The 11,394-nt window shown below is 55.6% G+C and overlaps 2 protein-coding genes across 3 annotated transcripts in view; one reads left to right on the plus strand and one right to left on the minus strand.

The window, feature by feature from the left end:
- LOC119096406 (phosphatidylinositol-3-phosphatase SAC1) overlaps positions 1 to 9,232 on the plus strand; it is an 88,078-nt gene extending 78,846 nt beyond the window's left edge. For both annotated transcript variants that reach the window (XM_037219287.1, XM_037219288.1), the window contains exon 13: positions 7,823 to 9,232. In XM_037219287.1, coding sequence (XP_037075182.1) covers positions 7,823 to 7,971 — 149 coding nt within the window. In that variant the 3' untranslated portion in view covers positions 7,972 to 9,232. The remainder of the gene's footprint in view (positions 1 to 7,822) is intronic.
- On the minus strand, positions 1,790 to 2,930 carry LOC119096407 (cuticle protein 19). The gene is made up of 2 exons (XM_037219290.1): positions 2,903 to 2,930; positions 1,790 to 2,591 (listed from the first exon to the last, which is right to left on the minus strand). Exons 1-2 carry the CDS (start codon positions 2,906 to 2,908, stop codon positions 1,869 to 1,871), a joined length of 729 nt encoding a protein of 242 aa, XP_037075185.1. The 5' UTR covers positions 2,909 to 2,930; the 3' UTR covers positions 1,790 to 1,868.
- Positions 9,233 to 11,394: the final 2,162 nt, after the last annotated feature.

An 11,394-nucleotide genomic window follows, 5' to 3' on the forward strand; every position in this document is an offset into this window, starting at 1 on the left:
TTGTTTTGAAAACATGTATTGTGACTGATCCTCGTAGTTTTTGTTTCTCACCTATTCCCACAAATTTTGCAAATATTCCAGTAATTTTTATCATGGAAGGATGTGGCATAAACTACCCCACCCCAAGCTCACAGACCTCCTTTAATGCAGGTGTGGACGTGTCTATATGATGTCGTGCAAGAGATAAGCTCAGCATTGAGAAAAACACGTATCCTTTAATGAGCACATACGACATGCAGTGTCTGTGTAACCCTGCTGGCGTCCAGTTGCTGTTACTAAAGACTACCTGTTTGTCGGTGGTGTTGTTACATGGTTCTTATCGTGCTCTCGTCGCGTTTCTTTTTTCTCGTATCCAGTACACTTATTAAGACTAAAACTTACCCATGTGACACGCGCATGATTTAACACCCACGATCTCCACGCGCTAGGTCCGCCTGCGATCTTTATGCTCGCGGTCCATCTCTCCACGACCTCCATGTCCGCGATCCACCTCTGCACGCCGTTCACTCGCATGGTCCTCTTCTCCCCATGATCACTACTGCAGTGTGCCTCATGTCGCAGAAAGCGGATCCAAATGTTTATGTTGGCCTACGGCTATATTAGCACATTTTTGTCGTCTGCAGAAAGTGCACAAGTATCTTAGTGGCCGAGAAATCGAACCACGCAGTGCGTCGTTATGTGCACAAGACAAGAAAATGGCGTGCCGCAGGCGGGCAATGTGTGCGTTTTATGTATTATGAGTTGAAGGTTTTAATACTGCGTGAACCACCTTTACTATACCAGCAGGCACTGGGTAAATGATATTATGTCGTCAAACAACGATTATATTGCAGGTATTTGGTATGTTGAGCTTTGCTTATCCTCAAGGGACGAGTACACCGCTGTTAATACCATTTGCTGTATTGAAGGCTGTTAACTCAGCATGTCAGTTTTGGGGACCAAGAAATAAAACTGCCGAAATACCAGGAGCTGGATACCTTCCTTTCTCATACCAAGCACGTTTTACGTCATATGGTACTAATTGTTAGTTTGAGCATGTTGGTTATACAGCTGTCGGTCATGGGTAGCATGTAACGGTACCTATGCCGCTTATTGGCATATGCCGTCTTTATGTTGAACGCATTATTTCCGTAATACTGGGCAAATTTTACCGTACATATAGGCATTTTCGTTGATACGTTGGATGCGATTTTGGACAACCTGGTATTACTTGCTCTGTGCTGCGCCGTGGGAGTGTAATATTTCTGCGATGGTCATTTTGTGCTACAGATCGTGTCTTAGAATGCATCTTTCCGAATGGTTGCTGCGTCGTATGGATGGGTATGTTCTGCCGGAAAGTGTCCGTATTTTCATCTCAGTCTGGCAAATAATTGTTATTCCCAAGGAAAGCTTTTCAAATCTTAACGGATCCATCAACGTTTGAAATGTTATTACTTGTGTGCTTTGTGCATTAGACGATGTTTTGGCACAGGGTGTAAAGCCTCGCCCGACTAGTCAGCTACATGCCTCTTTCAATAATATGCTGGTTATTTGTACCTGGCCACAGTAATCCGGTATTCAGGGTTTTACACAACGTCATACAGCATGTCGGTCGCAGTGCGTCGCTGATTCAGGACCATGCAACACGAGTGTTATGGGAGTGTTTCTTCAGTCGCTTGCATCGTTCCTGCGATGCGCGACCTGAATACGATGATTCGTTTGTTGGCCGATTCAAGTTGCTTGGTTTGCTTCATAGAATAACTTGTTTTAATACGTAACAGTTTATTACATGCAATTAATTGCACCAGAGACATAGAACACACACTTAAACGAGCAAACAATAAGATATGAACACAAACACGCACACTTAACTCAGTTGTGTACTCTTCCTAATACGATTGGGAAGGAGCTCCGTAAGATTCGGCGGGTTTGTAAGAGACAGCAGCGGGCCGGTAAGAAGGGGCAGGCTTATAGGAACGAGCAGGTGTGTAAGAGGGAGCAGGCTGATAAGATTGAACCGGCTGGTAAGAGGGAGCAGCAGGTCGGTAAGAAGGAGCAGGCTTATAGGAACGAGCAGGCGTGTAAGAGGGGGCAGGCTGGTAGGAGCGAACCGGCTGGTAAGAGGGAGCAGCCTTGTAAGATGGAGCGGCAGGAGCGTAGGAGCGGGCCGGGGCGTACCTGGCCGGCTCGGGGTACTGGGCCTCCCCGTCGTAGGTGACCTGGGCGTTGTAGCCGCCGTAGCCCTCGTTATCAGCCGTGTAAGAGACGTGCTGGACGCGGCCGTCGGGCAGGTTGACCGAGTAGTACCCCTGCACGACCTTGGTGTCGCTGTTCTCGTTCTGGGAGAACACTGTGCCGCTGTACTGGTCGTTGACAGCGTACTCAAACTGGTACGGCTGGGCGTAGTACTGCGGCTCCTGGTACGACGGGGCGTAGGAAGGCGCCCGCGCGTACGACGGAGCGGGGTTGTAGCGCGGCGCCGGAGCAGGAGAGTAACGTGGCGCCGGGGCTGGAGAGTAACGTGGCGCCGGGGCCGGACTATAGCGGGGTGCGGGTGCCTGTCCGTAGTTCTGGGCCGCAGCCACCGACAAGACAGCGACGAGAACGAAGGCCTGAAATGAGATAAAGGTAGCGAGTGAAGAGGAGGCGGACATGAATTGCCTTCGACACCGTGCTACCAGCCCTCAGTAGATTGATGGTGCACCGTTCTCTGGATTATCTAGAAGATATAGAGATTACTCTAAAACCCTCCGCTAGATTTTTCCCTTAGCGTTTGTTTTATGTGGTCCAAGCACTGCTCAGCCAGACCCTATGCACGATTGCTGTGTCGAACCGTCCTCCATGTGGCGCTGGCGCCTGTCTGCTCGGCGGCTGACTGGGCGCCGTCCTCGCACCCCTCCCCGCTGCGCCTGCTGCCACTCACCTTCATGTCGCCTGTGTAGCGGGATGCAGTGGGGAGACTGGTGCCCTGCGCCGGGCCCGGCCGGCCTTTATACGGCGGCGGCGGGCCGCTGCACCGGGCGGGGTCGCCTGCCCCCCGGGCCCGCTGGAATGGGGCCGGCCGAGCGGTGCCGCGAGCCGCGCGCCGTCGCCAATTAACGCCGAATGGCGGGCAGAGGTCGTGGGCAGGGTGGGAGAGGGGGGCGTGTCTCTCGGGCGTGCACGGCGGGGACGGGTGCGATCGCAGGCCGACCAGAAGATGGCAGGGAATCGACTGTGTGTTGGGATGACTAACGTCAGGGCTTGTGCTCGTCACCGGGGGTTTGACGCGCTCCGTTTCACCGCTGACGTCCGACGCGCCGAGGCTGGGGGGCGTGCACCGCGTGCGACTCTCAGAAGTAGGAAAGGTGTGAGGTATGGCGGTAGTAAGGTTAGAATAGCGCTCATATTCTTTTCATAGCCTTCCGTACAATACCCGAGTTAAACTTAGTGTTAAAAGTAATGTTACCCATCCTTAAAAAGTGGGATCGCAAAATTGCGCACCCTTATATGTTCGTGAATGATGATATGCGCACTTTGAAAGGTTGAGCATTGATTATGCGACCAAGTGTGTCTGTGTCTGTATGCGCGTGTGATAACGCCTTCAAACCAGTGCACCCTGAAATACTGAAGGTCGTGAACTGTCAGGATATGAACTCTGCACTCAAAATGAAAGTACAAAGTTGGAGGAGGTACAAGCGTCGTCTGAAACTGAAAGAGTACAGAGCGAACGCCAGGGGGTGGCTTCTCGGAAGTTCGTGATATGGGTGGCAGGCTGGCATCACAGTCAGCGGACGAGACTTCAGTGGCGCGCTGATCCTTCGCCTTTCATCTCGCAAATTGCTTTTGTTCCCGGCGAACTGTCGTCCGACTCATCATTGAAAGCTTAGTCCCAACGGCCAGGACCATGACAGGGAGTGGCATTCTTTGTCGGCCTCGCTGTCAGAGGATTACTCCGTGACTAGGGGCTGGTCGCGTGCTATAGTTCGTGTCGCTGGTTGCCGCGTGGTGGTTAGTGGCTCCGCTCGTGCGGTAGCTCCTGTTTCGTCTGGTCACCACCACATATTTGAATGAATTAGTGCCATAATACAACACAGCCGGATGGTGCCAAAATACCACGGCTGACGCCGTTGTATCGTGCTCGAGCCTATATGGCGGATGTTAACACCGAATGAAACGGTCCTAAATTCTTCAGCCAAGTGAATTTGTGGTGGGCCCATGCCCTCTAGCAGTGTACATCGGCTTCGGACAGTTGTATGGCTCATTGGCCGACGCGTGGTGTATAATCACTGAGGCCGTGTCTCGGGCAGATCCATCGGTCAAGTCGTAGTTGGGGTTGTTGAAGACCGCGATGAGCATATTTCCACCCCGATTCTCACAAGGAATCTGCTCTGCGGACTGCGTCGCCCCTGCACAGCTGAAAAGGGCAGGGCACTTCCTGGACCGAGATGTTGCACTCCACCGGGCTGCCATGCTAACGATATCACGCGGCCTTGACGGCCAGCTTTGAAGTCTGAGTGGCGTCTGCTCCCTGTGATGTCCGTGCCGGACGGAACGTGCCGACGGCTGGTGACTGTCGCCTCTGAACATCATCACCAGCCGGACGTTTCGGTGTAAACCGTGAGCGTCGTCTGAGCAGGGAGCAGCGATGGTCGGGCGACGGTGCGGCCGTTGCACACCGCTCGTACCGGCTCCCGCTGCGCCCCCGGCCCGATCGCCGCGCGAAACGCCGCCACCGCCCCTGCTGCCGTCCCCCTACGCGTGTGAAGCACCGCCCGGCGCCGCCTCGGGTCACGGGCGTGGGCACCGGCCGCTCGGGGCCGGGGCACCCTCTGGGGACCGGACGGGGTCGACTCTCAGGCGCCGCTGACCCCCGCCGACCCAGTAGGCGCGGCAGGGTCACCGGTCCTGCCCCCACCCACTCTGCCCGCTTGCAGACCGTGACGTCAGAGGTGGCTGCAAGCGGTGCTGGGATTGGACTGATTGAACGGTCGTCGACTCGACATTGTACTTGGCACGAGTCTCGGATTTCCCGCATCCCAGATAACGTGAGACTGTGCAGCAAAAAGAACGGTCCAGCAAAGACGCTGATCGCCAAACGACTGCGAGTGACCCACTCCGCTACACCGGCCGGCCCACTGCCGGCGGCGCCCCCCCCCCCCCCCCTTCACCCCCACCTCCAGCCCCCTCGCCGCCGGTGGTCCTCCCGTGGCGCAGCTGGCGCGGCTGTGCTGAGGCGTGACCTGGGGTCGGTGATACGATCTGTTGCGCCAGCGCCGCGGCGACGGAGCGGCGTCGGGCCGGCCTGGGACGTGCGTGCCCGGCCTCCGGCGGTGGACCCCGCCCCCGCACCGGCTGGTCATCAGTAGCGCTGTCGGCCGGGCACGCGAGGCGTGAGCACGCCGGACGAGCGGACGGACCTCCGCCGGAGTCGGATGGGGGCTCGAGGGTCACCTGACAGACCGGGTGACGGGGATCACCTTAGGTGGACACGGGAACCCCAGGGAGGGACTGGAAGGGGAAGATGGATCAGGACAACTGACCTTCCACATAATATGGTGGTGTTGGGATACTACTCACTGGAACGCTTGGGTGTGTGAACTGGCTTGAGGCGTCCGTGGTAGGCAGGCATTTGAACTCTTGCTTGCCGCACTGATGTAAAGCACCGTGATGTGACGAGGTGCAGACCGCTCCACGGCGGAATTGGATATCAGGTGATATACTCTGTACTCCTATAAACCGAAATCTGCCAAAAGGCAAGCAATCAAAACACAAGTATTAAAACAAACATCGCAGAGGCCATCAAAAGAGGAACGGAAATCAGTAGAGGAACGGCCTAGGTGGGGCCGGCCAGGAATCAGGTGTGCTGCTCAGCGGGCCCTTGTAGCAGGGCGGCGGTGATCTGTGGTATGGCCCGGATAATGGGATCAAGTGTGTTGCTCAGCGGGCCCTTGTAGCAGGGCGTCGGTGATCTGTGGTATGGCCCGGATAATGGGATCAGGTGTACTGCTCAGCGGGCCCTTGTAGCAGGGCGGCGGTGATCTTTGATATGGCCCGGATAATGGGATCAGGTGTGCTGCTCAGTGGGCCCTTGTAGCCGGGCGGCGGTGATCTGTGGTATCGCCCCGATCTTGGGATCAGGTGTGCTGCTCGGCGGGCCCTTGTAGCTGGGCGGCGGTGATCTTTGGCATGGCCCCGATACACCATTTGCCGCCTGATTTCGGCAGACGCTGGCACACTGCGCTGTATGTAGCTGTACAGCGAAATGGGGAGCTGTTGCTCGCGGCCGTGCTGCTGCAATGCAGTGCTTACAACATGTCGCCATTTGGGTCATTGTCCCGCTTGGTTGATGACTGACAACCACGAGCCTTTGCAAAGGCGGGAGGGAAAAATACGAATGTTTTCGATAAAGTCGGCCGCTGCCTTGAGATTACGCTTCGTTTTCCTATTGTGACGATCACGGCAGTATACTTAAATTATCATAAACCAACACAGCTCATAAGCCGACATAAGAATAAATCAACAGGATAGCATCGTCTGGTGGTGGTTAATTGCGAAGTCAATTGTATATGCAGATTGGTCGGCGCATCACCGGGCTTGCGTGAGCCCGGACCAAAGGGGGCTTACTCCATTTAGACGGGCTTTAAGCATTGTCATTTACTGTGTGTGCGTGGGTATGCATGAACTTGGTTAAATAGAAATGCACAGGCCATGTTTATCCCACACTTCAATTGCGGAGTATTCGACATGAGTAACCCAAGCTGCCTATAAACGGGTGTTCTGGATTACATTGTTGGCTCCGAGCGTCATAGGTTGGTGGCGTAATACGGTAAACGCAAGAGTTAAGTTGGGTGACCATTCATATAATTAGCACTTGCTTGTATATGAATCCGACTGGTGTAGGGGTGCCCACCTGAAACATGACACACGATGCCCCAGCTGATAAACATCCCCGTCCCCCACACACACTTCCACCCTCTCTGCGATGCGATGTTTCTGCCCAGATATTTTTATGTCAGACTCGTGCATCAAACCTGTCTCACGTTTTGAAGTGAATGCTGTCATCATTAGCTGGCGGACTCGTGCATCGAACCGGTCTCACATTTTGAAGTGAATGTTGTCATCACTAGCTGGCGGAGTGAGTGCGCCCGTCTGACTCCGCCACCACCGTCGCGCAGTTGCCTGTCGCCTTGGCCGCGAGCCCGTCTCAGTCGCCGATGAGCTGCAGCATGGTGTTTTGTGGGAGTGGGAGGGAGGTAATGACTCTGCGCAAACCTGCCAGTGAGCCACGCTCATGCAGGGGGCCGGCGACGCCGTGAAGCAACGGCCGAGCAGCGACCTTGAACTGCCGTAATGGTCGGGTGGGTGTGTCACAACCTGTTCATGTGAAGACTTACTTTGACCCCGCCTGCAATCCCGGGCTACACCTGGAGCGAGCTGGGCGTCGTTTGGCCACTTAGTTGTAGCGTTTAGGTTGCATGCTGTGTCCCGTTTGGAAACAGGCCCCCTATTATCGGCACGTATTGCTCCCGATAACTTGGCGTAGTTACGATTAGCGGGAGAGCGTGCGATCGCTCATTTTCATTGAGCGTGGCGCTGGCTCGTCCCAAACGGCCGGGACTTTCCTTTCCGGCTGCTTGCTAATTGACAAATCAATGAAGATAGATTCGGTTGGATTCGGAAATGTTTCCGGTTGGAACTGCGCTCAGGGTACGCGTGGTGTCGTGATTATGGCGATGTGCGCTTGGACCTGTTGCCTTTACGCGCCGCCTATAATTCAGCCGGTGTGAGCAGCTACACCATACGGCGTCCGTCTGCGAGGACCCGCGTCTTATCTGACCCGACCTCTCTCCGTCTGTTGCAGCGTACTCGGCCGAGACCCTGCTGTACATGCTGTTCTGGGGACTGATGGCGTACGGCACGACGGCCGTCATCCTGGTGTACGGCGGCGAGTTTGTGCAGAACCCGCGCCTCTGCCCGCGCCGGCCGCGCGCCAAGCTCGGCCGAGCGTAGCCCCAGGGCGCCGGCCTTCTGTCGACCGCCGGGTCAGACGACTCTCGCCGTCCGCCCGGCGCCGGACCACGTGACTCCTGCCGTCCGCCGGGCACCGGACCACGTGGCCGGCGGCCGGCGGCACCGCGGCTCAGCCTGCCCGGCGGCTTTCCAGCTCGTTTACGGCCTCCCTCTAGCAGATTTATGGAGCGTTGATTCGGCTTATCTTATGCGTCGCCGCGACCCTCTTGCGGTAGAAGTATAGCTCATCTCCGGACGGTACGGACGCCGCGGCGATTTGGCTTGTCTCTGGTGCCCACGTGCTTGTTTTGACTAGCGAGCGCTGCTCCGGCTGCACAAGCTGTACGTCAGCTCACCGGTCCTAACTCCCCCAGTGCCGAGACCGCCAGTCGGAGCGGGGCTGGGGCTCTGCTCTGGGGTGTGGTGGCTTGCCCGCCAGTGGCTTCAGCTCCAGCGTGGCCTGGGCCTGACTTAGCTCATCTCAAGGCACGGCTGGGGCTCTCCCCTGAGGTGTCGTGGCGTGCTCCCCAGCGGCTGCAGCAGTCCCGGCTCGGCTCTGACCGGCGTCAGCTGGTGCCGGAGTGGTGCGGGGGCGGCTCACCGGACCGTGACCCGGCCGTCCCCGCGGCTGGTGCGCGTGACCGCCGCGTGGGAGGGTGCCGTGCCCCGAGCTCCGGGGTCGCGAGCCAGCCGCGGCCCGATAATCTCCTCGCGGCGGCGAGCGGTGAGAAGCGGCCCGAGAACGAAGCCGTGACCGGGCGCGGTGTGGTCTGGCCCCGGGCGCCGTTCCGTCTTATTTGGGAAGGCGTGTGGTAGCTAGGGGGTATGCTGGCGTCAGCTGACTGGTACAGCGGGGAATATTAATAAATGGTGCGACCGTATGTTGGGAAATCCTATAATACAGGCACGTTTTATTTGTTTTGTCCTTTTGTCTTCTCCGATTTGCGTCCAACTGCGTCCTCTCTGCATGCGTTGGGACCATCTGTACTATGCACGACATTTTGCATGCACCACCACCGGTTTTACTGAATTATGTTGACGCTCGTCTCTCTGGTGTGTGTGCGTGTGGTGACATCAACGATGTGCAGGATCACGAACTTCTGGTGTTGATCTGTGAGCGGGGCCTTTGCAAACGTATGCGAAGTTTTACTGCGCGTGGCACGACCTAACGTGTGGCCCGGCGTGTGAGAGCCTGGCAGTGACGGCGTCGGGCGTGCTCGGGTTCTGTAGCGGGCGCGGAGATGTAACCTAATAAAATGTTCCGGTTTATACATCGTCTTAATGCCAGAGGAGTGCTGACTTCTTGTGGGGTTTTCTTGGCGCACCTCAGGAAAAGGCTTCTGTTATCCGAGGTGTGAAGTACCACGAACCTGGTTTGGTAGATTATTTTCTTCACAGTGCGACAGGCTGGCAGCGTATGCTCTCAGATTCGGACGCATTGCAATACAATAATGCGTTGTTAAATGCATAGTACCTGCCAGATAGGTTTTTTTACTTTATTTATCTGCAGCGAACGAGAAATTGTGATTCCAATAGCAGTAACAAGGATATACAGTGGCACTAAAACAAAACGGCAGGTAAAGGCATGAAGCAACGCCCCGATGCTCCCCTGCACCCGTGATGCCGCCAGTGTTCTGCTGTGTGATCCTCCGGCGATACCACTATGAAACAAAACGTTGCCATAATGAAGGTGCAGCCATGTGACAGGCTGGACCGACATAGACACGGGCCAACCATCGGGCCCGTGTCCAAGCCCCAATGTTTTGGACTACTACGGCGTAAGCGAAGCATTGGCAATGATGATGTCAAACGAATCGGACGTTTACGCCGCAACGTTCTATATACTCACTGGGAAATATTTGTTGTCCTCGCCAACGTGCCTAGTCCATTCCACGGAGATCGCTGTCTTTGGAGGCCATCAGGAATCAAAGTGTTCTACGAGTGTCCGGAACTAGTTGACGCTGATTAGCACTAGAAATTGAACGTGGGTCACCTAAAGCAAGCAAGAGGCAATCACTGATGAAACCACGAGCACACAATGCTGGTCAAAACTGTAAACAACATTAGTTGAACGGAATAAGTCAAGAACACAAATTATCCAGTTGGGTGCACGATTTCGCATAAGCGGGCGGGACAAAGATTATTTACTTTTGTACGCAAGCCTGCCGGTCCGCCCGTGCTGATGTATGTTTGGGGAGGCGTTATCGGTTGCCCGCCTGTCACTGTTCGCCTACGTCGCCGGCTGCCACCACTCGCTAGGACGCGTACCTGGTGTCGCTGGGAACGCCTCCTTGCACGTCTCTTTCCGAGAACGACATTTATGTAAGGAGTCCATTGGCCAGCCCGCGAGCCGGATCAGGTTCAGCGCACGGCCCGGCAGCACGTACCGCGATACACCCATCAACACACACGTGAGCCACAGGGCTCGGATGAAACGAGTGACTGGGTTAATGGACGGGGTGGCAGGGCCGGTCAAGCACCATGCACCGCTGTATTCCCGTGTGTTGTTGAACGCCCTCAACCACGGCATCCCACCTCCACCGGTTTGGCTGGTGGTGGTATGTGAACGAGGCAAGAACGTAGCCAGGTGCATTAAGTGCATTAGAACGTCCTGAATCCCACGGCACGGGCGCCGAAAGTGCGCCGAAATAGTGCGCCCTTGCCACTGCGGCTCCCTCGCGACCGCTGAATTGTACTGGTAAGGGGCCCGATGGATATCCTCCCTGGGAACGCCCGCCCCCTTCGTCAGTAACTAATCCATCCAGTCTCCCATGCATTCGGCGCCCCCTCACAGTCACCCCAAGCACACACACTCGCTGACGCCCTGATCACCCCATTCATCCCTGGCGCGCAAACGGGTTGGACCCCCACCAATCCCCCCAGAATAATTGTAATCGGCAAGTGTTCGCAAGCCCTCAATAAGCTAAATAAATTGCATTCCATTCATTTCGGCCATCTATGGAAGGACGGCATGCTCCATTTAAGGCATATCAAGCCAGTTTGCTACCAGCCTGGCACCGACGCAGCTACTGCGTCGACCTCAGGTACACCAGCTGGACAACTTGTTCCTTCACCTGACCTCCAGAGCGGAGACCCGCTTGGACGGTGCCTGGTCGTTCTGCACTATAATACGCCGGACAATGTAAGGCGATATCTTCTGACACCTTGTTAGTCATTACAGTTGAGGTCTGACACACTTATGTTGCCACCATCTTTTAAATCATCCTTGGAAGAAAGCCTTTCGAAGTTTTAGTCGACGTCTAAGATAGTTTTCCATTTGGTCGTAATTTGACGCAGTTTCCATTTGTTCTTAATTTGACGCGGCGTTAGCGCTTTTGGCGATACATGCCGTCAGAAAGACAGCACGTCACTCCAACGAAGCCAGGGATTACGAATGAATCGTTTCGACATCGCATCAAATAG

This window comes from Pollicipes pollicipes, unplaced genomic scaffold, assembly GCF_011947565.3.
Source record: "Pollicipes pollicipes isolate AB1234 unplaced genomic scaffold, Ppol_2.1 Scaffold_4295;HRSCAF=5057_pilon_pilon_pilon, whole genome shotgun sequence".
Taxonomy (NCBI): Eukaryota; Metazoa; Arthropoda; class Thecostraca; order Pollicipedomorpha; family Pollicipedidae; genus Pollicipes; species Pollicipes pollicipes.